This window comes from Stegostoma tigrinum, chromosome 1, assembly GCF_030684315.1.
Source record: "Stegostoma tigrinum isolate sSteTig4 chromosome 1, sSteTig4.hap1, whole genome shotgun sequence".
Taxonomy (NCBI): domain Eukaryota; kingdom Metazoa; phylum Chordata; class Chondrichthyes; order Orectolobiformes; family Stegostomatidae; genus Stegostoma; species Stegostoma tigrinum.
Window position 1 is genome coordinate 71,058,065 of NC_081354.1, and position 27,727 is coordinate 71,085,791.

A 27,727-nucleotide genomic window follows, 5' to 3' on the forward strand; every position below is an offset into this window, starting at 1 on the left:
TTGGTTTTCCTACTGTAATCCCCCCACCAAAAACAGTAAAATCTACGAACCAAACTAGTTTGTGTTTTGTGTACTAGCTTGAAAAGTATTTATCATAAGATGAATTTTGACATTTTCTCTAGTTTTTGTACCACAAACATAGTCGTCTTAGATACTTTCAGATGTTTGTGAAGTGCTTTTCTTCTGCGTGTGCTAATTAGGTTTTGTATATTTAATACGGAGAAATTAAACTGTTTACATGTGGAGTAGCAAGGTGTCAAGCATTTACAGAGTTCAGCATAACTAGCAGGCAAGGAAAGACCTTCTATGATACTGCACTTACATTCTTCTGTTACATTCTTATTAGAGCATCAGCTGTTCTTGAAACCTTTCTGCACAAGGTTCCTAAATTAGGGCCTATTTTGTCAACCAGAAATTGAATTAAACTGCCAAGCTCATTTTGGACAAGTTCCAGAAAACTTTTATTTGGAAGAAAATTTTTGTTTCCTCCGACCAGGATGTGAATTGGGGTCTGCATGGAAATTTAATCAGTGCTCTTGTTGCTTACAGTTTATTCCTTAAATTTTTGTCTTATTAATCTTTTCATAATGGTGAACGTTTGTTTGTTTTTAACTTTATCCTTTAGGTTCAAATGGAAAATGTGAAGAAAATGCAACGATTTCAAGTACTGTTTCAGAGTGTGGATTTAAAATTGACAAACAAGGACAAGGTGTCCTGCCACTCACTCGTCAAAGCAAAGAAGGGAGAAGAAATGACTCAAATTTAATCATGCAGCAAGACCATAATAAAAGAGGTCAAGACTCAGAGAGTGATTTTGAGTCTGACCCACCTACCCCTCAGAGCAGTGAAGAGGAGGAACAAGAGGAGGAGGAGTTTCATAGTGAACAAGGTGAATTTAATGATGTAGAAGCAGAAACCTTTGGGCAGAGACCTCTGCTAATGGACTCCGATGAAGACGAAGTGGATGAGGAAGAAAAACACAGCTCTGATTCAGATTATGAACAGAAACAGATGTATAGTATAGCAGAACCAGGTTTAGAATATAATGCTGATGCTGAAAGTATTGCAAGTGCTGAATCAGCAACAGCACTCATCACCCCTCCAGATTCGCCTCAAGTTAAAGGGACCAAAACATTACAGGGTGAAGTTGATATATTCGGTGCTGTGCCATTTGTTGGTTTGCATCAGCACGCACAACCCAGCGAAAGATTAGAAAATAAAGAGAGTTTTCAAAATACATGTTTCAAATCAGCCACCCATAAAGAGCAAGAAGAGTTTGATGTATTCAGCAATGCACCTTTTACTAAGAAATTACCTCAAACGGTTCAATATAGTCAGGGTACTCTCACGCAGACACCACCTATTTCACCCAATGATGTAGACATGTTTGGTTCTGCTCCATTCCAGCCAATTCAGACTGTACAGTACAGAAAGGAAAGCAATGAGGATGTATTTGGACATGTCCCTTTTGAAGAGATCACAGCCAGTCAACTGCACAAGATGAAGCAACGCAGTTTACAGAAACTTTCATCTCGGCAACGGCGCACCAAACAAGAGTCATCTGGTGGAACTGGCAAGCGACATCATGGCACACCAACGACAACAAGAAAACCTTCCAAACCTACCTATAGAACTCCAGAGCGAGTGCGCAGGCATAAAAAAGTAGGGAGGCGTGATTCACAAAGTAGTAATGAACTCCTTAACACATCTGACTCCAAGGAGAATATTGGTGTAACACTTACTGATGGAAAGGAGAAATGTCAGTCATTGCCTTCTGATGAAAGCTTGCTTGATCCCTTCGGTGCCAAACCATTCCATCCACAAGAGCTTCAAAAAAACACTCAGTATCAAGGGCTAAGTGATTGTCGAGGAGAACACCATCCAGTCGCAAGCAGATCAAGACCAGGTTCTGTACATGGGGCATTTCTCACTGGAGAAGGGCTAACAACAGATGATTTTGGGGCAGTTCCCTTTACTGAACTAGTATTATGTACTGTTACACAGCATCACAGTGACTTTGATCCATTTGGTGCAGCACCATTTCCTTCCAAACAGTAGAATCAGTAGTCTTCCAGTAGAACAGAATCCATATCTACTTTGTACAAAACTCATTTTCCACCACAAGGCCTTACAAACTGGGCTTTTTCCCCCAATGCTATGCAATACCTCTGAGCCATCATAGGGGATATCACAGCTGACACTCTCCTTAAATTTTTATTTCCATTGCCTGGAATTAGACTGTGTATGATTTGTTTCATTTCTTAATTCTGCATTTTACAGAATTTATAGCTTTCTGCAACAAATCCTGATTTTTTTTTTAATTAACCCTAAATTTTAGTGAAAATGATTGATTGTTCTGAAAGAGTATGAGCTTGCAGAACTGCAACTACTGGTTAACATTTTGAGATTGATTGATTAGAAAGGGATTGTGGAACTTGATTATGTAAATTATGTATTTTGCTATTTGAGGTGAAGGGTTTCCAAATGAATTCCAATGTAGAATGTGCTCGCAATCTTCAGACTAGCATAACGTCAGAATGTGTTTTGCAGCTCTTCAAGTTGTCATAATGTGCAGCCACAGTTTTAAAATGTCAAGACTTACATGCTTAAAGCTGGATTTGAAATGCCCCCTGTATTTTTGTGATATTACTGTGTTTTAAAGCTTGTGTTCAGCTAGGCTGCTTCTGTGTGAACAGGAATCAAACACCCAGCATATAGTCTATTTTTATTGCTGCGATAAAGTTTTAAAAAGTGCACTTTTCAGACTTGGACTTGAAAGTGAGCAAGTCTCCTTTCTCGTATTAATAGTTTAATTATAATTTGTTAAACCTATCATTTTGTATTGATCGCAGTCTGCTTCATGGTTTTCTTTCTACTGTTTTCCATATAGGGAGCGCTGATACTTACAATTTTCCTTGCAAACTTCAGTTTTCATTTTAACAATATGATTAGAAGGATTGGTTTCCTATACTCCCTTTGTTTATATTCATTGATAACTGCTTTCCAATGAAGCAATAAATTCAACTTGAAGTTAAGGTTATAATGGATTGAATATTTCATTTGTATTAAGGAAAGCAGAGAAGCTTTGTTTAGTTCAAGCTATCTCAAACTTCAGTTAATTTAACTCAGTTCATGTTTTAAATTTGAAAATTGTGAAAATTGAGTAACAATTATAATGAAATGGTGAAAATCAACTTTCAGGCTGCAAAATTGATTGTTCACTCATCAGACATTGTACATTTCATATTGTGAAAAACAGCTCAATCCTTTTCTGCACCTCCTGTGTTGTTAATTATGTCTCTATTAGGGATAAAGTAAAAGGATTAATGTCTTCCACACTGGGGAAGAATACTCCTTCATCAGGAGAAGCCAGCTGACCGAAATCTACAATATTTTGTCAAGAAATGGAAAAAATAATGGGCATGTTTTCAACATGTAACTGTTTCTTAGTGCTTAATAAGCAACACACAATGAAGAATAACATTGAAAAAAATGAACTTTTTAAACATATGCAGAATCCAAGCACAGCCACATTAGCTACATAAATGGTGGCACCAATGTTGGCAGTTGAAATATGGGCAGAGGATTCATTCCGGACTGGAATGGAATCCTCGTTTATTGTATACTAAATTGTTAGTCAAATGTAGAATCATTTTGATAACTATACCCTCATGGGGGCATGAAGTCATTTTTAATACCCCACTTCTTTCAGCCCAGCTAACAGTTAAGTGAAATTTAATTCAGGGCACAAAATGGAGAGTGGTGAATCAGCTTCCTGCAGTGTACAGTATTACATATAAAGGATATACAGCAGAAACAAACCATGCTGACATTCATACTTTACTCAAGCTTCATTCCCTTCATTTCTAATTTAGACTTACCATTGGAGCAGCATGGTGGCTCAGTGGTTAGCACCTCTGCCTCTCAGCATGAGGGTCTGAGTTCAATTCCACCCGCGGGCAACTGTGTGGAGTTTGCACATTCTCCCATGTCTGTGTTGGTTTCTTCCCACTGTCCAAAGATGTGCAGGATAGGTGAAATGGCCATGCTAAATTTGCCATGTGGTCCAGGGGCAGGTGGGCTAGCCATGGGAAATGCATGGTCAGAGGGATAGGTAGGACATGCTTGGAGAGTTGGTGTAGATTCAATGGGCTGAATGGCCTGTTCCTACACTGTAGGGATCTATTCTTTGAAACTACCTATTTCCTTCTCCCTCATATGCTTGTGAAGCCTCCCTATAAACACATTGCTACTATTTACTTCATCTACTCCTTAAGGTGGCATATTACACAATTACTGCTGTTGGATTAAATAGGTTTCATCTGAACTCACTATTGGATTTCTTGGGGACTATCTTATATTGGCAGCCTTACTTATTGTCTGCTACACAAGCAGTACAATTCCGTGTCTATTCTGTATCAAAATCTTGCACTACCTCATTTGTGTTTAACTTAGTTTTCCAAATATTTGAGCATTTGTCAATTTTTAAGTGTTCCTGTAATTGTTGCAGTCCTCCTCAGTATTGACTATCCACCCAATTTGGTGTCGTCTGTAAACTTAGATTCAGAATCCAAACACTACTACTAAATTTAATGTAAATTGTGAACATGAATACTTCACTCTATTCCTGGAGGCCAGCTGGCAATCCATTCTGCCACTTGCATCAAATCCACATTAAAGTGGGGGGGGGGGGAGGAATACTCCAAATGCTGGGGATTGTAGATTAAACCAGAAAGTGTTGGAGCATCTCAGAGGCTGCAAGAACATCTGGGGCAAGCAAGTTAATATTTTGATTCCAAATTATTTCAAGCCAAAAAAATCATACTGCTCTGTCACTGCTGCCAGACCTGTAGCTTCTCCAGTACTTTCCTGGTTTTGCACAACATCCTCTGACAGTTTCATTTTGGTATTTTGAGTATTTCATCGAAGGTATTTGGAAATCCTACGTAAATGCCATCAATCTTACCACTGCTTTACCATCTCTCAAATTCAGCAGCATTGGTCAAGCAAATCTTTCATTTTGAAATCTATAGTTACTACTGATTATTATATTTATCATAATTTAGAAATCAAAACATTAACTTTGTTTCTCTGTCTGTGGATGTTCCTTCTCCTGCTGAGGTTCTCAAACATTCTCTGGTTTTATTTTCCAACCTCTCTAGTCTAGTTCTATTTGTCCTATCACTGATTGAGCTATGATTTCTGGGATATGTTCTATCCCCATTCTTAAAGAAAGGAATTACAGAAGTACTCAACTGCTAATCTCTTGACGCTACATACTTATCTAACTAATTAAATGAATAATACAGGAGCAAATTACTGTGGATGCTGGAATTTGTAACAAAAATAAAAAATGCTGGAGATTGCAGCAGGTCAGGTACATCCATGCAGAGAAAGCAAGCTAATGTTTCAACTCAAAATGTTAGCTTGCTTTCTGTGCATAGATGCTGTCTGACCTGCTGCGATCTCAGCATGTTGTTTTCAGTAATACCTTTGCTATCTCTCATCTCTTATTTTAAAATACAGATGGGCAATGTGTCCAGCCTAGGTCTATTCAGTGCATGCCCTTTTTTTATTTGTCAGTGTTCTATGTCTTTAAATGTTACTTCAGTACTTTACTAACATTTATGGTATCTTCCTCTTGTTGGCTATGATATTGTCTATTCTCATTCTATCCCTATCACAGCTTCCAGTATTATATCCCAATTGTTTTCTTTCCCCCTCTTCCCACCTCCTCCACCACCCCCCTTGTTTCCTGTTGCCCACTGAAGTCAATGGAAGGGAAAATTGGGGGGGGATGTTAGTTTCATATTTTGGAATTCTAGTTAATCATCACATGGGGCTGTTCAGGTGCAGTGGTAGTATCCCTGCCTTTTGAATTAGGAGACCCAGGTTCAAGTCCCAACTGTTATCAGAGTTGTATAATAACATCACTGAACAGGTTGATTAGAAAATTTTTTAATCTTGACTAGTGGTGGTGGTGGGATGGGGAGGAAAGGAATTTCATTGTATGGCTTTTGTAGATTGATTACTGTTTTGACTAGCACCCTCATTAAACCCACAAAAATTATATACCTCAAATACTGGAAGTTTGCTGTATTATAGCGATCTTTGCAATGTCCAAGCAGTCAGTTGAAGGTAAGTCAGTTCTTGTTTTTTAAGGCATAGTTGCTTGATTATTTGTGATTTACACTGTATATGAAGTATAATTGTGATGCGTATATCCCCTGCAATAAGTTTCTATTACTTAAATTGGTGTAAAAACATGCATTTAGGTGGACTTCATGATCAACCAATGCACTCCTGGTTACATAAGTGCAATTCATTAAAATGTTGGCTATACCTCATTTCTTGCACAGCCCATATTCTTAAAATGATCTGATGTTAATTAATTTGCATTTTCCTCCTGTCATCTATTCTTACCATTTGATATTCTGCACAAGCCTCTTTGGTTTGTTAAATTACTCCAGCAATTTTGCTTCATCCCACAACTTCAGGTATTAAATGAATTATTTTAAAAATTGTGTTGGAAAATATTTTTATTGATAATACATTTCTACAGAGGAGAAGAAAAGAAATTAAGCTCCAAATAATGTCAGACAAAACACCCATCTTTTCTCTCACTGCATTCCTCAAAATAGACATCCAGTTCCAGGATTTGCACGAATTTTCCAGATGAAGAGCTTGTCATGTGATTCAGATATTTAAGAGCAAGTAACCACCATTTTCTAACCATACCAGTTCTACCTGCTGCTAAATAAATTTTCTATGCACATAACTTTTAAATTGCACTTAGCCCTTTTGGTTTAACATCCCAGCATAAACCTAGGACTCAACCCACTGTGTGAAGTTCTGGGATCGATGTATAGGTTGTATAATATACCCTTTAATTGTCAATGGTGTTCTCAGCAGTAATTGCTACATTTTTAAAAAACACAGTATATACTAAGTGTGAAAAGTCTTAAGTTTGTTTTTCTTCTGAGGTTTACTAGAATTTTTTGCCATCATTCATTGTTGGTCTGTTCTAAGGCACTGGCTGGCCATTTCAGTGAAAAAGTACAAGGTGCAAAGACAATCTAGCTGCATGTGGAGGAACAGTAGAAGTAACAGACTGTTTGTTTGTTTTCCTCAACATTTGTCAGACTAAGTGTCCATTCTCCAATATACCTGCCAGTCATCCAAAAGGATAAAGCTAGGCAAACAATCGACTCTGATTTGTACTTCTCCAGTGAACCAGCCAGCCATGCTATTAGAACATAGTAAGCATAACCAAAGGAAAAATATTTTCACGTCTCAAAGGAAAAAAGTCTTTCCTTTTAAGATTTTACATTTGGTATCTAAATTCCTATCTCTTCCACAATGATATTCGAAGTGTTAAAGATCGGGATGCTGTCGGAAAACTAGTGGTTCAACCCAAGGGTAGTCATGCCCCAGGCATGAGAAGAGGTTGACAAGAATCTTTCATGGTATGGGAATTAAACTCGCACTGTTTACATTACTCTGCATTTCAAACTACTCGTCTAGCTAACTGACTGATTGATTAGATGTTATGTGGCAAATGCTAAAATAAGGTATGAAACCTTGGTTATGATCAGAAAGCATCCTGATAACTTTGATCAAATTTTGCAGATGACTAAATAATTTTAATCATACTTGTTTCCAAATGCAAACTGTTCCTATGAAGATTAAATGACAGGTTCCAATTCTGTTCACATTATTCTCACATACAGGATTCTTATTCTTGGAGATGGAGATTAAGTAGTTGTCAATTCTTTCCCTGATTTTGTTTCAGGATATATATTCACATTTCAGAATACCAGGGTTTCTATTTAATGTTTCACTTTTCCCAGAAACCCTAGCTTTCTCCTTTGTCTCCCAGCTTTTAAGTCTTGTTCCTTAAGTTCCAGTTTAAACAGATCAGAGAAGATTTCATACAATATTCTACATTTTTATCCATAAAAAGTACAGCTTTAATGAGATCACTTATTTGAGCTAATATTCAGTAGTGTAAACAGGGGTGAGGTATCTTGGGAGGCAGTCTCAAACCAGGGATATTCAGTGCTGTTCAGCACAATTCCAAGGTTAAAACACCCCTCACTTGCTAACATTAAAACTGGGCAAACAGGCATACACATACACAAACACAAATACAACGTTTAGCACCTGCATTTTGCAGGTTCTTGAATTATACCAGTATCAGACATAATAGTATGAAAATTATTTGAAGATTGACTATTACACCTTAATTTGTAAGCTCATTCATAGAAATACCTCAGACATCTCAAGCTATTGGAAAATATCTGCAGGATGTTGAGACTTCTTTATTTAAGTAACAGATTATTGGAAACTGGAAATAGAGGTAGCTGTCCATTCAGATTGACAGAAGTATAACTCATTCATTCACATTTCCTGGTTGCACACCACAACAGATTCTCAACAGGCACTTTTACAGAAGTTGTTCACCTAATCACAAGACACTGTTGCGGTTACGTACTCATTAGTTCAGAACAGGGTTGGTTGTGTCTGTACTGCATGATGTATACTCCAGTCTGGTGCCACCAATAAAACATCAATACAACAAGGACGTGCCAGCACTGATGACTAGAACCGAGGTAGTTGAGCTGTCCTGTAAAAGGCACAGAAACGTTAGCAACTCTTGCTTGTTTCCCTTACGAAGACTATTACTATGTTTAGTCACTTTATAACCAAGAACATTAGAACAAACCATCATTGGATGTTGTGTTTAATTCGCAAAATGAAAGCTTAAAAACCTTTTAATAATCTTGTCAAGAAAGGACTTTAAACTTTAATCTTTGTGCAATTTCTCAAACTGTTTTGAAGCTTAACTTTAGTTTCCACAACTCTTCCCTGTATTCAAAACTATTTAAGGATATATTAGCATTCATTTTTAATGTGTACCAATTACTCCCCTCCTGCTATCTTGTTCTCTCATTCGATAATTTAAGTTAAGTTTTGATCTAGGGTTGTCCCCTTCTGCCATATTTCAGATATTAGACTGAATGAAACAAACTTTTGTTTAAAGAATTTTTAAAAGTTGCTGGAGGATGTCATTACAATGAATGATTTGTTGAGGATAGTTATGTAACTTAGTTTCATACTGTGATGTTCTGAAACTCCAACTTCAGTCTCTGCACACTCACCTGGAAAATATCTTTCTGGAATTTTCGTAATGTAGAAAAAAATAGCAATTGCACCCATCAAATACATCACAAATACACGTGGTACAAATGCCTGGGAAGACAGAAATTGAGTTATAATAAATTACACAAATGGATTCGGATTAAGCTCCAATCAACAGGAAGGGATCGGGTTATGCATTTCCTCTATGAACCACTGGCTTTAATGCAACACTACAATTTAATTGCTGACAAATAATTTGGGTTAATTTCTAAATAAACCTTCCACAGCTAGAATGTTTATATAATGTGCTTCATGTGGAAAAACAGCCTAAGACACTTTGTAAAGCAGTAATAAGACAGAGGGCTGAGAATAGGAAAATTTAATGAACAAGTTTAATCCAAAATGAACTTTAAGGTTTTCTTAAAGGTAGATTGGTAGAGGGGTGAGAGGAAATGACACCTGTGTTGGACGGGTTTCTTCTATACATTTATCTTTCAGTAGTAAGACAAGATAATAGTCGTTGACGATAAGCTAAGTGACTTCCTTTATTATACTGATTCAAGTATTGATTGATGGTGAGACTCATCTCCATGCACCTCAATTGACAATAGCCAGAAGCACACCTGAACTGAACCAGATACCTCATACAGGGGTAACAGTATGGAGCTAGAAGAACACAGCAGACCAGGCAGCATCAGAGGAGCAGGAACATAGAACATAACAGCACAGTACAGGACCTTCGGCCCTCGATGTTGTGCCGACCTGTCATACCGATCTCAAGCCCATCTAACCTACACTATTCCACGTACGTCCATACGCTTGTCCAATGACGACTTAAATGTACCTAAAGTTGGCAAATCTACTACCGTTGCAGGCAAAGCGTTCCATTCCCTTACTACTGAATAAAGAAACCACCTCTGACATCTGTCCTATATCTTTCACCCCTCAATTCAAAGCTATGCCCCCTCGTGCTCGCCGTCACTCGCCGAAAAAGGCTCTCCCTATCCACCCTATCATTATTTTATATGTTTCAATTAAGTCACCTCTCAACCTTCTTCTCTGTAACGAAAACAGCCTCAAGGCCCTCAGCCTTTCCTTGTAAGACCTTCCCTCCATACCAGGCAACATCCTAGTAAATCTCCTCTGCATCCTTTCCAAAGCTTCCACATCCTTCTTATAATGCGGTGACCAGAACTGTACACAATACTCCAAGTGCAGCCGCACCAGAGTTTTGTACAGCTTCACCATAACCTCTTGGTTCCAGAACTCGATCCCTATTAATAAAAGCTAAAACACCGTATGCCTTAACAACCCTGTCAACCTGGATGGCAACTTTCAAGGATCTGTGTACATGGACACCGAGATCTCTCTGCTCATCTACACTACTAAGAATCTTACCATTAGCCCTGTACTTTGCCTTCTGGTTACTCCTACCAAAGTGCATCACCTCACACTTGTCTGCATTAAACTCCATTTGCCACCTCTCAGCCCAGCTCTGCAGTTTATCTATGTCTCTCTGCAACCTACAGCATTCTTCGTCACTATCCACAACTCCACCGACCTTAGTGTCGTCTGCAAATTTACTAACCCATCCTTCTACTCCCTCATCCAGGGTCATTTATAAAAATGACAAACAGCAGTGGACCCAACACCGACCCTTGCGGTACACCACTAGTAACTGGTCTCGAGGATGAACATTTCCCATCAACTACCACCCTCTGTCTTCTTTCAGCAAGCCAATTTCCGATCCAAACTGCTATATCTCCTACAATTCCATTCCTCCGCATTTGTACAAAAGTTGATGTTTTGAGATGGGACCCTTCTTCATAAATTTCTTCATTCTGACGAAGTGTTCCGATTTGAAACATGAACTTTCCTGCTCCTCTGCTGCTGCCTGGCTGCTGTGTTCTTCCAACTCCAAACTCTTATTTCTGACTCCAGCAGCTGCAGTTCTTGCTATGAGTGAGTTATAACCCCAGGTGTGCATCCTCTTCCAAGGATGCCCACTTGAAGAAGTTGTCCTCCTCCCTCCGGAAAGACATCAGTGGATCGCTCTCCCACTGCAACCCTCTGGTAATCTCTTCAGCCATGAAACTCTTACCAGACACTCAGCTATATTGCCCTTTCTCAGTACCTGCCTACAGAAACGGATCATCCCCAATGGACGCCCAACTACATTCAGGCCATCGCAATTTGGCCTTAACCTCTACAACCTCTACGTACAAAACATCCAGGGCCTCCAACAACAGTCTTCTCTATGGATCCTCAAGTACACACACTCAAATGTGGCAGCATCTTCTGGCACAACAATCAACCTTACCCTAGCTCAGAACATCCCTCTCCCAGACCTGCAACAGCCCTCTTTTTTTCCCCATTCTACAGAGGATCCACAACCTCAACCATTGCTTTTTCTCCACCCCATCTGACATTAAAATCTGTAAGGACACTAAACTTACTTGTGCTTACTATCATGGCCTCTTCCAACCCCCAAGTTCTCAACCCTACCGAGGACCTCCCCTCAATGTACCTGGTGCCATTAACCATGTGGTTACCACTGCCTCTCCTGCTGACACCACCGACCATGTCATTTTTGCCAACTCTGTTCATGTTACTTCTGCTGCTGCTTCCATTGCTGACACCCAGGCACTGCTGTTCCTGCTGCCAACGCCAACAAACATCACTTACTCTACCTTCACACCAAACTCCAACTCTGCTACCAGCTCTTCATCTAGCCCCAAGCCCTGCTGGGTATTCACCATTCCCCAAGACCTCCTTCCACTCCCCCTTTGAGGATGAACAGTTAGTCCTCAGGAAAGGTCTCACCTTCATTCCCCTGCACCCACACACCAATGAATCCTGTTCACGTTTGGATCTTGAACACTTTTTTTTACCATGTCCATGCCTATTTCTTTAGAGGGTGTGTTAGACTCACTGTTATGGACCCTTTCTCCCATCTCCAACTTCCAACATACCTCATCCTCCTGGACCCCATTTCAGAAGGGTCCTGACCCGAAACATCAACTTTCCTGCTCCTCTGATGCTGCCTGGCCCAGTGTGTTCCTCCAGCTCCATACTTTTTTCTTCCACCAGCATCTGCAGTTCTTGCTATCTCTGATCTCATACAGTGGGGCTCCGCTACAATGTGTGTTCCAACAACAAGAATTGACTATAACGTGACTGATGCATGGGAAATTCTATTTCTAAAATGCAAACTTGTGGTGGCTATAATACAATTCTATAGGGTCGACATCTTGCTGTCAGGAGCCCTTTTGCTAATGATACCTACAGTGTACCTGTACAATGCTGAGAGTCTCAGAGAAATTCTCCCTGTCAGCATTCATTAAAACTGAAAAGTAAGAAGCCAGCAGGTCTGTTGTCAAGAAAAGCAGGGTGTAGGTGAGCATGAAAAACAGTATATCTAACTTTCCTTGAAAGGAAACACAGAGGCACAGGCCCCGAGTACAACAGGAGTCTCCAGCAGCCTATTTAAGAAGTTAGATCAAGGTTCATTTGTGTTTCAATTTGATTTTCCCACCTTTGCTCCATACCCCTCGCTACCCTTGTTGTACGGTGATAAGATTCCTGAAGGCGCCTGAGTTGCCAGGGCAACATACACATGTATATGTCACAGTCTGGAACTATGGATAGTAGTAGTAGAGTCCGCAATGTTCTTTTAGTCACATGGCTAACCAGAAATCTCTCCCTATCTTATAGCCTGTTATGTGCAGTGTTGGAAGACTTTGCCGATTGATACTCAATCTTTTTAATTACACTGTGAACGCATCTTCCCGAGCCACTAAGTTCTAAGGCAGAACTTGAACCTAGATTTTCTTGCTTACAAAGACTTATACCTTTCACAACCTCAGGATGTTACAAAGATCTTGACAGACACGTATTTTTGAAGTGCAGTCATTGTAGAAAATACAACAGCTAATTTCACAACATTCTCCCACAAATGACAAAGTGATAATGACCAAACAATCTGTCATTGTGTTGCTAACTAAGGAATAAGTATTGACCAGAATACCTGTGTAACTGTCCTACACTTCTTGGAAATAGTGACGACAGTTGTGTCACTTCGAGAAGGAGCCACGGAGGTGCTGTCACAGTCTGAACAACCTGCGTGAACAGCTAACAGTAGTGCTATCCTTTGTCTTATGCTTTTTTGGTGGTTTGCCCCAACTGTGCTTTTTCCATAGGCCCAGTTATTTATACAGCCCGATTTTCTATAACACGATGTTGAGCTGGAACACAACTATCATGTTATAGCAGAACCCACCATACCTTTATCACTTCGGATAAAGTTCTCCATTTGTCAATCTTCTCCCTTTCAAATAAAAAAACTCATTCAGAATGCCAGTTCATACCCTCATCTCTCCACCTTTTTCTGAATTCAGAAAATCATTCTCAATTTTTAATCCCCCAAACCCTTGCCAAGCTACCTCCAGTAATTTCCTTCAGCCATCTGTACCTGGTCATACATTATATCTAATTAAATGTGTGCTTGTTCATTACCTGTTCTCTTCAGTTGTTACACATTAAGTCAGTAAGCCTTTATCCTGCAAAATTCTATCGCTAAATAATACTGAAGAGATGCCTGGGGGTATGTAAGCACAAATCATTGAAGTTGGCAGGGCAGGTTAAGACAAACAGATCCTGGCCACCGTAAACATAGACTACAAAAGTACGGAAGGTATGATGAAACTTCATTAAATTCTGTTTAGGCTGCAACTGGCTTTGTGTCCCCAATTCTTCTGGGCATTCTAGGAAGGATGTGAAGGGTTTGTTTCTCTATTGAAGAGAGTCAGTTATTCAGGTTGCTCAATATCTTCCTGCTTGCTGGTACAGTCACATCTAGAATCTTTAAAGGGAATTTTGTCTTTGAAAATATTCTATTCAACTGAGGCTTGTTAGGCCATAAGCATAGGAATGTACCACCTACTTAAAAAGGTCCTGTTACTAACTACCAAATAAAAAATTACCGAGAGCCAAACTGGTTTGTTCTGAATTTCTATATTCGAGGTCAGATTCTACCCTTCCATAGACTAAACTGTGCATCAGTATGTTGCTAGGTTTGATGAAAATCGTTAATGTACTTCAGGCATTTTGTTATTGGAAAGAATGGACTATTACTTAAACACTTGAATTAACGCTTTAACTGACTCACTTCTTGTTTGCCTCAAACTAGTTATACATGTTAAATTCATTCTGTCTCACTCACCTGAACAATTGGTGTGTTCATCCCTCCATTCTGCCAGATCCAATGTATTGTTGGGATAAACCCATACGCAGAGACACAGCAAAAGATGAGTGCACGCAGGCTGTACCACTGCTGTGTGAGGTAATACGGATGTATTTGTGCAAAAAATACTGCCAGTATCATAGCCAGCACCATTATTAAGTATACCTGTCGCCAATACTAAGCACAAAAAAAATTTACGAATCAAATTATTTAACCATTAAAATTTTAGGGATCAGTGTTAGAAATATCACTTTAACATCACAATTAATAATGACACTCTTAAGTAAATGACGATAGCATATTTATGAAAGTTGTGATTTCTATTGGCTTTATTTATTCAGTTAAATAGCCAGACAGAAAAACACAATGGGCCAAGCAGCATCTCAGGTGCACAAAAGCTGATGTTTCGGGCCTAGACCCTCTCTGAAGAAGGGTCTAGGCCCAAAACGTCAGCTTTTGTGCTCCTGAGATGCTGCTTGGCCTGCTGTGTTCATCCAGCCTCACATTTTATTATCTTGGATTCTCCAGCATCTGCAGTTCCCATTATCACAGAAAAATACAATGATCAGATTTGGGATTATCTGCATTTAAAGCAAAACCTTAGAGCACTTTTAATTTATTAACACGTTGTGGGAGCATTACAAAACAAATATGACACCAAGCCACATATGGAGGGATTAAAAGGTGCCATGGAGGAAATCAAAGTAGAGCTGGTGCTTAAGCAATTGAACGCATGGCTATAAAAGTGAGGAGTGTCAGTATCTGAAAGGGTTTGTGAGATTGAGGGAAATTACAAGGATATAGACAGATTGGAAAACTCAAAATGAGAATTCTAAGAACAAGATATTGCTTGACCAGAAAACAGTCGAGTTTTCTGTTTTCTGGAAACAGGATGAAATCAGAAATGGGATGATGTGGTTTAAGGGCAGTTTAATTTGGGATGATCAAACTTATGAAAGGTAGAATGTGTGAGATCAGCCAGGAGTGTACTTGAGCCTAGAAGTAACAAGGTTACTTGTTAAGGTAATAAGTTTCAGCTGTTTTGGAGAAGCTGAGACAGAAGCACATTCACAGCGGCGACAGGCTTAGTCATGGGAAATTCAATTGGATCAAAGTGATAAAGTTGTGAACATACTGATTTAATCTGAAACTGTTACCAGGAAAAGGGATCAAGTCAGTACCTAAGGAGCGGACTTTGAAGGGTGTCCTTAAAATAATACTTTGTTTCTCAGGGTTTTAAGATAGCAAAAAACAATTACCGATTGCAGCTTAGCATGCCATAGATGTTTTCTCTTCCCCAATTATAAAACATGAGAGCGCACTTCTGCAAATAAGCAATATTTTTCTCACATTTCTTAATGCAACGGCTGTTTTGTTGACTTGTGCTGGGATAGCATAAATCTCAAATCAGGGCTTAACTAGTCAGTTACTAAAGAGAAATGTCACATTACTGTTCAGTGTGAAGCCAACTCAAAACATTTATGCAGACAGAGCAGAAAAAAAAACTTACTTACTTCATTGCAGTAAAAGGCATAGAATACTGCAGGGACATAGCAGCCCAAAATCCCAATGGCAATACCAGCATAATCAAGGGCCATCCAGCGCCGATTTGCTTTCTCAGAGCGATGACAGCAGAACAGGTGATAGCCCACTGAACACAGCATGCAAACCTACCAACCAAATATTTCAAATTGACTAAGGAAAAGAAATGCAGTAACACCTGTACCACAGAAAATGACCTAAGTCACCTAGAATCAAACAGTGAATGAAAAATGATTTCAATGGCTATAATGTTCACAACTAAGTAAATCTCAAAATTACATTGCAGTATTGTAATAAATAAGCAATTTGTCACAAAAATGTCATATTAATATCTACATTGTCATCAAAACAAAACGAGGCAACCATCTTTATTAATTACTATTGCTTGAAGTGGTGAACATGTCCAGATGCATTTAAAAAGTAAAGGCATAAAGCACTTAGAATTAACCAGGACCAACCAACTCATACTTGTATATGGAGAGGCTTATCTTTTTAACTGCATTCTTAACAGAGGGCTGAAGTTTATAGTTATTCAAAATACTGAATGATTTTAAAAATAAAATTTGAAATATCCTCATGTCTACTACTGCATCTCTATTGACCTAGCCTGGTATGTTGATTCACTTCAGCTGATTCACTCCTCATGCCCACATTGTTGTCCTTATTTAATTTTAAAATACAACCCTTATACACAATCTCCTCCCTTGCAATCTGGATGGAAAATTCAATCATCTTATCCCCTCTGCTACTAAGGGATGCCTTTACTTCAAGCTCATTAATCTGCTCTCAGACAATACTAAGTCTACCATAACCTGCTCTCTGGTCAGTCCTAGAATGTGCTGCTCTCAAACACATTCCATGAATTCCTCATTCAAACTAGTATTTGCTGTTTTTTCTTCATCTAACACGTTGATTAAAGTCAACCTGATTATTGCCATCCTGTTATCACAACCACCCAATATTATTTCTTGTTTACCGTGGTTACCTGTTGTCCACTAAGCCTACTCTGACTAGCAACTTCTTTCCCCTATTAACCTCCATTTGAATAAATTCTATGTCTTGACTTTCTGAGCCAAAGATACCTCTAACTATTGTACAAATGCCATGCTTGACTAATAATACCACTACTCCACATTTATCCAACTTCCTATTCTTTTAAAATTTTTTTAATTCCCTCAATATTCAGGACCCAATCCTTGTCATCCTGTTGCTACATATTTGCTAGATATTTACTAGATATTTGTTTACTTCAATGTGTGTTATCAGTTTATCACTTTATGATTAAAGTCACAACGTATTCAGATACAGAACCAGTAGTTGTGTCTTTTTGTTATCTTTGTAACATATCTTGACTGTTGGTGTATTCACAATTTTGTTTCTACACTGTCCCTTCTTGCCACTACCTGACCCTCATTGCCCATATTACTACTTTCTTCTGTTACCTTGTTCCTACTCTCTGGTACACTATATATTTCCTGATTTGATTTCCTGCCTTCACCAATTAGTTTTAAATTTTCTATACTTTTCTAGTTTTGAGGTTTGCAAGAACACTTCCCAATATGGTTCAGGTGTAGACTTGCCGAATGGTACAACCACCACTTTCTCCAGTACTAGTGCCAGTGTCCTGCAAAACTCCGATGCCAGTCTTTGAACTACGTATCCGTCTCTCTAAATTTTGTGTACCCAACACCAATTTACATATGGCTCAGGTAATAATCCAGATATTACAACCTGTGAGGTTCTGAATTTTATTTTACCTTAGCTCTTTATGCAGAATCTCTTTCCTAGTTATACGTCATTGGTACTGACATGGACCACAAACACTGGCTCCTCACCTTCACATTACTAGTTCTTTTTCAGCCTTGAGCAAACGTCCTGAAACTTAGCACCGAGCAGGAATCCCAACTACATGGACACTCACTCTTTGCTGCAGGAGGATGTCAATCCCCCTCATTATATTATCTTTTACCACATTCCTGGTTGTTTCCCTGACTTGAATGGTTTCCCCCTACCATGTCATGCTCCTCCATCTTACAGCACCTATTCTCATCCAAATAAACAATCTGCTCAAAGCCACTGCACATTTGCAGACTGCACACTGCTGCACTCTAGGTTTCTCACCATATCAGAAGACACCATCCTAAGTGGTCTGATTGCTTCCTAATACTAAGAATCTAAATAACCCTCCCCAATCCTAATGCATCCCAATGCCTACAGTTCAGCTTTGAACTCAAACTCTGAGCTGAAGCTACTTCAAACATTTATTGTGCAGATCATTCATACTGGTATCCGGGAATTCCCACATGCTTCAGCCTTGACATGTCACCTGTCCTGCTGTTTTGAATGCAACAATTTATTAATAATATTGATTATTGTAAATTGCTTCCTGCACGTTTTATTGACTTTACCACCAACCTGTATACCATGTTAAAACTTAAGAGCAGAAAAGACTCAATCACTAATTACAGACTCAATACGCAGCTAGCTTCTTTCCTGGAAGAACAAAATGCAATTCCAAACAGATCCAATTAGTCTAACTAGTCTAATCCAGTTAGCCTGCCACAATACTTATTTTGCTCACTGGTCTAGGTAGTGCTAAGTGCTTATCACAGGTCCTCAACCGTAGACTTATGGAGTTTTCTTGCCTGTGAATGGTCATCTTCTGCCTCTTTACTATAGTCCCATAGCCTCATCATCACCCTAAGTGACTACCTGTGCAATGCATTTCATTGGTCTTTCTTGCAACGTTTAGTGCAGTGTATTGCCAGTTACTGTGTTAGTTCATGAACCGTCTGTTCGTGCAAAACAACTGTAATCCTGGTTCAAAACATTAAGGATAGAAGGTCATTGGTCTGTGAACCATGTTCTGTCATTCATTAAGGTTATAGTTGATCTAATTTGGCCTTGACTCCAGATTTCTTCCCTGTAAACTTTTGAATTTTGTCAATCAAGAACAGGTCTCATTCTTCTACTCCTTGACTTCTCTGGAAAGCAGGCCTCACCCAGTATTGTGAATTATACTATTGGCAGGACAAGGAGGCAAATCCTGAATTCACTTCAACTTGCACAGGATGTGTGTGATCCACAGCAGCCACATTATTAACCGAGTCAACTGGCACTGCCAAGGAGTACAACTGCATTCAGAGTCACACAGCACAGAAGAAGCCCTTCAAAGTCTGTGATGGTCTATCTATACTACATGGTACGATATTTCAAGTGCTAATCCAATTATGTTTTAAAAGGCTGCCAGGTTTCCAATTCTACTGTCTTCCCATGCAGTGCTTTCCAAATTCCAACTACCCTCTGTTGAAAAACATTTCCTCAAATTCCATCTAAACCACCTACTACAGAACAGATGCTTCCTACAGACCCTGTTCATGCCCTCAATCTTATACATCTCAATCAAGTCTCCTCAGCTTTCTCTGCTCTAAAGTAAACAATCCAAGGCTGGAATAGATCCCTGGAATGGTAGGTTTAACGTATGATGAACGGCTAAGGATCCTGGGATTGTACTCATTAGAGTTTAGAAGGTTGAGGGGCGATCTAATAGAAACTTACAAGATAATGTATGGTTTAGAAGGAGTTTCTAGGAAGTTGTTTCCGTTAGGCAGGGAGACTAGGACCCGTGGGCACAGCCTTAAAATTAGAGGGGGTAAATTTAAAATGGAAACGAGACAACATTTCTTCAGCCAGGGAGTGGTGGGTTTGTGGAAATCATTGCCACGGAGTGCAGTGGAGGCCAGGACGTTAGATGCCTTCAAGGCAGAGATCGACAAATTCTTGATCTCAGAAGGAATCAAGGGCTACGGGGAGAGTGCAGGGAAGGGGAGATGAAATGCCCATCAGCCATGATTTAAATGGCGGTGTGGACTTGATGGGCCGAATGGCCTTACTTCCACTCCTGTGTCTTATGGTCTTAAGGCTACATAACCTTTTATCAGCGGAAACATCTTGATGAATTAACTCTGTTGCACCCCTCCAGTACAATCATATCTTCCTATAGTGGGACAACCAGAACTAAATGCACTACTCCAGCTTTGGCCTAACAAAAGTTCTGTACAGCTCCAACATAACCTCTCTGCTCTTATAAGTTACGCCATGATTGATAAAGGCAAGTACCTGCCCCCTTCAGGGATTTGTGAACAAGTACCCAAAGATCTCTCTTCCGAGCTTCCTAATGTCCTGCTATTCATTGAGTAATACTTTGCCTCATTACTTCTTCCAAAGTGCATCGCCTCACACTTTTCACGGTTAAATTGCATCTGACTCAGCTGCCCAATCCATCTATCTTGTCCTATACACCTCAGGCAATATTAGATACCCGACTATTTTGATGTGGTAACATCAAATTTTACTTGAATGTTGCACTGTGGAGCTATCAATAATGGTGGTTAAGGCTCTGATTTCTTTCTATTTCATGCCTGATGAGGAATCTCTCCTTCTGTCATTGTGAATTTTCAGGTTAATACTCAAAGGCTGCTTGGCCACATTACAATTGCATCTTTTCTCCTTCAGGCTCAGAGGCAGGGATACTTATTCACTGTACCACAAAACCTCTGGTGAGTATTTCCTCGGCTGAGTTGACAATGACCAAACTGCCACTGCTTGGTGGGAAGGAGAGTTCTAAATACTAAGGACACTTAAAAAAACACCCCACTTCTCATCCACATCTTAAATGGGAGCTCTCTTATTTGACATGTACCCCTCGTTCAGATTCCTGCAAGGAAACATCCTCTCAGCATCTACCTAGCCTTGTTCTGTCAGAAGCTTGTGTGTTTCAATGAGATCACCATCCATATTTCTAAACATCAATACAAACTCAATCTTTACTCAAAAGGGAAAAAACCCTCATCCCAGCAATCATCCAAGTGATTGTTATAACTGCTTCCAGTGCAAGAATGTCCCTCCCCAAGGGATCAACACTGTACGCAGTACTCCACGTGTTTTCTCACTAATGCTCACTACAGTAGTAGCAAGATTTCCTTCATTTTGTATTCCATTCCCCTTGCATTAAAGGCCAACATTCTCTTCACCTTCCTAATCACTTGCTGTGCTTGAATCACAAGTCAGCTCACAAGGAACTCAGAATCGCTCTGTCATGCAGCAATATGTAGCCTCTCTACATTTAAATAATAAACAGCTCATTCTTCTTACAAAAGCAGACAGACACTCACTTCCCCACATTATACCTTATCTGTCAATTTTTTGCCCACAACTATATCGACCTCTTTCCAGACCTTGTATCCTTCTTACAACTTGCTTTACTATAAACCTTTGCGTTATCAGTAAACTTGGCTCCAATAAAGTTAAACTTTCACCGAAGTCATTAATAAAAATCATACATAATTGAGGCCCCAGTCCTAATCCCTAACATTTCGCCAGTTAGTTTTGACAACCTGAAAATGTCCATATACTAAAAAAAACCCACTTCTCATCCAGATCTTAACTGGGAGATCTCTTATTTGAAATGTACCCCTCGTTCAGATTCCTGCAAGGAAACATCCTCTCAGCATCTACTTAGCCTTGTTCCGTCAGAAGCTTGTGTGTTTCAATGAGATCACCATCCATACTTCTAAACTTCAATCAATACAAACTGGCCAGTAGTTTCCTGTTTTCTGAGTCACATGTTAATTGAAGCAAGGTATAACATTTGTCATTTTATGATCCACTCAGATTTTTCCAGAATCTTGAGGTTTTGGAAGATCACAACTGATGAATCTACTATTCCTGCAGCCATTTCTTTTAGGACTCTAGGAAGCAGCCCATCAGGTCCAGTGGACAATTTTCCAATTACTTTTTCCGCTAGTAATTGTTTTAAGTTACACCCCTCTCCCCATGATATTCTACTATTCTTGGGCTGTTTTTATGACTTCTGCAATGAAACCACCATCCTTTCCTCATTTCCCGTTAATTCCCTAGTCTTACCCTCTAATGGACCAATCTTCACTTTAGCTGCTATTCCTTTTTTGATAAACTTGCAGAAGCTTTTACTTTTTGGTTTTTATTTTTCTTGATTTTGACTACACAGTAAACATTTCTCCCTCGGTTTTTTAAAGTCATCCTTTGCTGACTTCTAAAAGTCTCCCCAATCTAGGTAGCACTGCATACCTTCTCATTTAACTGATCCCATGCTTAATTTCCTTAGTCAGCCATGAATGGCATATCGTTCTCATGGTGTCTTTCTTCCTCACTGGAGTACATTTTTATTAGTTATGAAATATGTCCACACTGGCTTCACCCTGGGGAGATGCCACCCAAAGACAGGAGGTAAGAAAGAAAAAGAACACAAAAAGGTCAGAGTGAAGGAGCTCTAGCTTAGGAGTCCTACCCATATCCAGGTTACTGTCCAGCCTCGAGGAGATGGCCATAAATCTCATACTGGGCAAGCAACACAACTTTTGGGACAATCACTTTTGGCCACAATAAAACATATTTATTGCTTAACTACATTGTCCTCCACGACAACTACATTTATTTTTACCTCTACCCACTTGAATGGCCCTTTACATCTTGGTGCTATGGTTAGTTTGCTCATCCTTCCTGCAGTCTCTGCTCTTGATGGGACAATTTGCAAGAACTTTGTACCAGTTGGCAAGGGCTAAGATTACTCTAGTGTTACCACCTGCATCTCCATACCTTCCTCACTCTCGTCACACTATCCTGTCCCTAAAAATGGCTCAACTTTAAAGTAATGAGCATAAAAGTGAGAGAGTGCCTCCTTTTGTTACAAAATGTCTGACTAATTCTTCCCCCTCCCTGATGCATCAATACATCTGAAGGTGAAGGTCAAGTTCAAGCTCATCACCTGAGTTGAAGTTCTTCAAATTACAGATACTTACTACAGACACAGTTGCTGTGGATCACACAGGTGTCCACCAACACCCAAGTGCCAAACATTACAACTTCAAAATATCACTTACAAAAACAGAAGTTGCTGGAAAAGCTCAGCAGGTCTGGCAGCATCTGTAAAGAAAAGATCAGAGTTAATATTTTGGATCCCGTGGACAAGAAAGGTTAGAAAGGAAATCCCGTCAGAGAAAGAAGCAGAACTTCTTTTCCTCGTATACCCACCTCGAAGATGTGACAGTGAGTTAAATACTAAATAAAAAAACACTGTGGGTTCTGTAAATCAGGAACAAAAACTGAAGTTGCTGGACAGGCTCAGCAGGTCTGGCAGCCTCTGAAGAGAAAAAAAAATCAGAGTTAACATTTCAGGTCCAAAATGTTAATTTTGATTTTGTTCTTCACAGATGTTGCCAGACCTACTGAGCTTCTCCAGCAACTTCTGTTTTTGTTCCTGATTTAAGCATCTGCAGTTCTTTTGGTTTTTATTTGCAAACTATCACTTGCCATTTTTAAAAGCAAATTATATTTGGAAAAAAATCACCCAATGAATATCTGCAGTTAGATTAAGTGGCAACACTAGTTAAAGCTATAATTCAATACTGCATCTCCTCACACTAGTTTTAATGACTCACCCGCCTGTGTATAGTCAGAAAAACTCACCACTCACTTAGATTACTCCCCAACCCCTCGTTCCTAATTCCCAAGCTTAAACTCTATTGTGATCTGGACTTAGTCACAAACTGCTACCTTTCTGCCTGTTCCACTCATTCCTTATCCAACCCTTAACTGCACCATTTCAAAGTTAAAGTTCTAAACTGGAGAAAGGCCAATTTTGACAGTATCCGACAAGAACTTACAAAAGTTAACAGGGGAGGCGTGCAGATGTTTGCAGGTAAACGGATGGCTAGAAAATGGGAGGGTTACTTTAAGCATGTATTAACCATGCATAAACATTTCTATTCATATGAAACTACTACTCCTGCAACCAAAATGAAGAAATGACAAAAAAAAACACATTTGGCACTGTAAATGTGATATTCTTCCGGTTCTACTAACACAAAACTGTAACAGTTTACTCTATTTAGAGCATTTGAAAGCTACAGTAGTGAGAAAGTACTTTTCTTGCTCAGACAGTGTATGGATGGGACACTTTTATAACCCTCATCAACAATATGCTACCCGGATCAATTGCATAATAGGCACCATTATTCTGTCTCATAACAACTAACAGCGAGATGATCTTGAGATAGTCTCTTAACAGGAGTAACTAGTCAGATTCCAGTTGGGAGTGACAAAGTTACTGGAGTATCTACTGCTCATGGAAGGAAAAAAAAAATCTGCAATCTGACATTCCCTTAAAATATACATTTCTTTAATGAACAAACACATCTAAATTACTTGCCTGGAAGCAGAAGAGACATATGGTATATATAACATAATCATCCCTAGAGGCACTTGCCGCAGGAAGTACAGTGGTCATGTCATAAATGCCAAGACTGAAAAACAGGAAAAATCCAAGTAGATGACTCCAGATATTCACCGTCTCATTAGAAAGGATGAAAAGACTGTAGAAAAAGGTATCATATTATTGCAATGTAAAATACAAGTGCAATTATTTGAGTTAAAAACAACAATTTCCTAAATTAAAAGCATATTGCTGGAGAAACTCGGTAGGTCTGAAAGCAGAATTTACATTTTATGTCCAGCGACTCTTCTCCAGAACCTGCTGAATTTCTCCAGCAATTTCTGCTATTTTGGTCTCAGATCTCCAGTATCTGCGGTTCTGTGTTTTAAATTTTCTAAATCCTCTAGAGAGCTAGGTAAAATATCTTTGCGTACATGGTAGCATTTTGTACATTTATCATTTCAGATACATTGCATTTATCAAGCTTCTAATAAATAATATTTTCATGATTGGTACCAGATCAGTTACTAAAATGCAGTTTACAATTTTGTTTGAGGGATAATGAGTTGTATTCCGGAAATACGTTTCTATACAAAAACATATATAAAAACTAATATAAAAAGGAAAAACTTATTTCAATCTATAATTTACCTTTTCAAACATAATTTTGAAGGTAGATAAGCTCTATATCCATCTGTAATGTAAGGATTATCCTTAAGGAAAGATGGAAGTTGTTCATAAGTGTACAGGCGGATGCCTCGTGGTACAAGAACAGGCCAATAATGGTAGTTTCCTAATTCAATATAGTGGGCACTTTTAAGCAACTTCTGAGGCATGGTGCTGGAAATTACACAGAAATGCAGAAAAACAAAAATAAGGATTTTATAACAGATGATGAATGTATGATTAAGCCAATAAGATCCATTTAACAACGTGTGGAGCTGGACGAACACAGCAGGCTAAGCAGCACCTTAGGAGCACAAAAGCTGACGTTTCGGGCCTAGACCCTTCATCAGAAAAGGGGGATGGGGAGAGGATTCTGAAATAAATAGGGAGAGGGGGAGAGGCGGACTAAAGATGGATAGAGGAAAAGATAGGTGGAGAGGACAGTATAGGTGGGGAGGGGATAGGTCAGTCCGGGGAGGATGGACAGGTCAAGGAGGTGGGATGAGGTTAGTAGGTAGGAAATGGAGGTGTGGCTTGAGGTGGGAGGAGGGGATAGGCGAGAGGAAGAACAGGTTAGGGAGGTGGGGATGAGCTGGGCTGGTTTTGGGGGAAGGGGAGATTTTGAAGCTTGTGAAATCCACATTGATACCATTGGGCTGCAGGGTTCCCAAGTGGAATATGAGTTGCTGTTCCTGCAACCTTCGGGTGGCATCATTGTGGCACTGCAGGAGGCCCAGGATGGACATGTCGTCTAAGGAATGGGAGGGGGAGTGGAAATGGTTTGCAACTGGGAGGTGCAGTTGTTTATTGCAAACCGAGCGTAGATGTTCTGCAAAGCGGTCTCCAAGCCTCCGCCTGGGTTCCCCAATGTAGAGGCAGCCACAACGGGTACAGCGGATGCAGTATACCACGGATTGTAGACGGCGGAATACAACGCATCATCCTACGACACGTCCGTCATCTACAATCTGACCCCACCACTAAAGGCATTTGTTCATCCCCACCCTTCCGGAGAGACCACTCTCTCAGAGACTCCCTTGTCCGCGCCACACTCCCCTCCAAACCCACCACACCAGGCACTTTCCCCTGTAACTGCAGGAAGTGCTGTACTTGTCCCCGCACCTCTCCCTAACCCCCATCCCAGGCCCCAAGATGACTTTCCACATGAAGCAAATGTTCACCTGCACATCTGCCAATGTGGTATACTGCATCCGCTGTGGCTTCCTCTACATTGGGGAGACCAAGAGGTGGCTTGGGGACCACTTTGCAGAACATCTACGCTTGGTTTGCAATAAACAATTGCACCTCCCAGTCGCAAACCATTTCAACTCCCCCTTGCATTCCTTGGACAACATGACCATCCTGGGCCTCTTGCAGTGCCATAATGATGACACCCGAAGGTTGCAGGAATAGCAATTCATATTCCGCTTTGGATCCCTGCAACCCAATGGTATCAATGGGGGTTTCACAAGCTTCAAAATCTCCCCTCCGCCCAGTGCATCCCAAAACCAGCCCAGCTCGTCCCCAAACTCCCTAACCTGTTCTTCCTCTCACCTATCCCCTCCTCCCACCTCAAGCTGCACCTCCATTTCCTACTAATAACCTCATCCAAACCCCTTGACCTGTCCATCCTCCCCAGGCTGACCTATCCCCTCCCTACCCCCGCACCTATACTCTCCTCTCCACCGATCTTCTCCTCTATCCATCTTCAGTCCACATCCCCCTCTCTGAAGAAGGGTCTAGGCCCGAAACATCAGCTTTGGTGCTCCTGAGATGCTGCTTGGCCTGCTGTGTTCATCCAGCTTCACACTTTGTTATCTCGGATTCTCCAGCATCTGCAGTTCTCATTATCTGTGATCCATTTAACATCACCGTACGAGTGATTAAAGGCTGCTCCATCTGATTAAAAAAAGGTAGTTTCATAATATTACAAGAATCTCTACTAGGCATCTGTTTTACACACATGAGCAAATATTCAGTAATACTTTTCACCTGGAGATATTTTATCTTATTTAAAATCGACATTGTGCAAACATGCTAGACGGTGCTCGAATCTGATATGTTATAAGCTTGAATATTTCCTAATGATATAAACTAATGATACTTCTTACCTTTTGCTTATGAAAATTAGTTCAACAAAGTAAATGTTCCATCGGGAAATGCTCCATCAAGTGGACATAAAACTGCTCAAAAACACCACTGTAAATGATTTTAAAAACTTTGATTTTTAAATAAAGTCCCACGACAACTTCTCTGAGGGAGTCAGTCAGCGTCCACAGCAGGACTTTCTAGCCCACCCCCTCAGCATGACTCCACCTTCAGTCGCCAGTGAAAGCTGACAGGCTGACCGATAACTAAATTACCCGGGGCGGGTGAAACCTGCCGGGAGTGACTTAGTAACCAGTCGGCGCCGTCACCCGCCCCTTTGGAAATGGGGAAAGTTTCACCCGGTATTTCACAGTCCCCGCCGCCGAGACATCATCACCCGCTGGGGCTGGGAGTGTGTGAGCAAGCGCTGGAGACAGGGACAGACGGTAAAGACTAGGCCCAAACCTGGAACCGGATACAGTTCTTGGGGGCACTTCCGACTTAGCGGCTCTAACCGCCCCCCCCGAACCCGCGATCAGAGCCCAGGGGGGTCAGGGGTCACACCGAAGTAGCCCTGGGGGTGTGCAGGGCACGTGATGGCTATTTCATCGACTCTGTTTCAGACATGGCCCCCAAAAAATTTTCTTCGATGATTTGTAATGACCTCAGAATTTTTTTCTCTATAACTTTGCTGTCACCAAGTTTAGGTTGACTGGCCCGTTATTTGTCCTTTTTCACTATGGTACGTATGTTTTTTAGTCTTCTGCACTCCCCCGCCTCCAGCCAGTACAGCCTGA

At 40.2% G+C, this 27,727-nt stretch overlaps 2 protein-coding genes across 6 annotated transcripts in view; one reads left to right on the forward strand and one right to left on the reverse strand.

Annotated features, from left to right (window-relative positions):
* The window catches only part of bmp2k (BMP2 inducible kinase), a 133,684-nt gene extending 126,952 nt beyond the window's left edge, over positions 1-6,732 (forward strand). Inside the window, exon 16 of one of the 3 annotated variants that reach the window (XM_048562755.2) lies at positions 626-6,732. In XM_048562755.2, the coding sequence (XP_048418712.1) occupies positions 626-2,058 (1,433 nt within the window). In that variant the 3' untranslated portion in view covers positions 2,059-6,732. The remainder of the gene's footprint in view (positions 1-625) is intronic. The other 2 variants (XM_048562666.2, XM_048562843.2) reach the window with 2 other exon arrangements.
* paqr3a (progestin and adipoQ receptor family member IIIa) lies at positions 6,522-27,477 on the reverse strand. 3 transcript variants are annotated; one of them, XM_059646169.1, is made up of 7 exons: positions 26,954-27,477; positions 24,828-25,016; positions 24,174-24,267; positions 15,898-16,053; positions 14,363-14,560; positions 9,162-9,252; positions 6,522-8,626 (listed from the first exon to the last, which is right to left on the reverse strand). In XM_059646169.1, the coding sequence occupies exons 2-7, from the start codon at positions 25,010-25,012 to the stop codon at positions 8,487-8,489; spliced, it is 864 nt and encodes a 287-aa protein (XP_059502152.1). In that variant the 5' UTR covers positions 25,013-25,016; positions 26,954-27,477; the 3' UTR covers positions 6,522-8,486. The 3 variants fall into 3 exon arrangements, with proteins under 3 accessions (XP_059502152.1, XP_048388326.1, XP_048388316.1); XM_048532369.2 differs by having other exon boundaries at positions 14,363-14,473; positions 24,174-24,336; positions 26,954-27,475; XM_048532359.2 differs by having other exon boundaries at positions 24,174-24,336; positions 26,954-27,469.
* Between the last annotated feature and the right edge of the window lie 250 nt (positions 27,478-27,727).

Coding starts and splice junctions, on each gene's coding strand:
- paqr3a (XM_048532359.2), bottom strand. CDS start 25,012: ATGCCTCAGAAGTTGCTTAAAAGTGCCCACTATATTGAATTAGGAAAC. Junction 16,054..24,173: donor TATGTCTCTTCTGCTTCCAG/GCAAGTAATTTA, acceptor TTTGGTTGGTAG/GTTTGCATGCTGTGTTCAGT. Junction 8,627..9,161: donor TCCAGAAAGATATTTTCCAG/GTGAGTGTGCAG, acceptor TGCCTTTTACAG/GACAGCTCAACTACCTCGGT.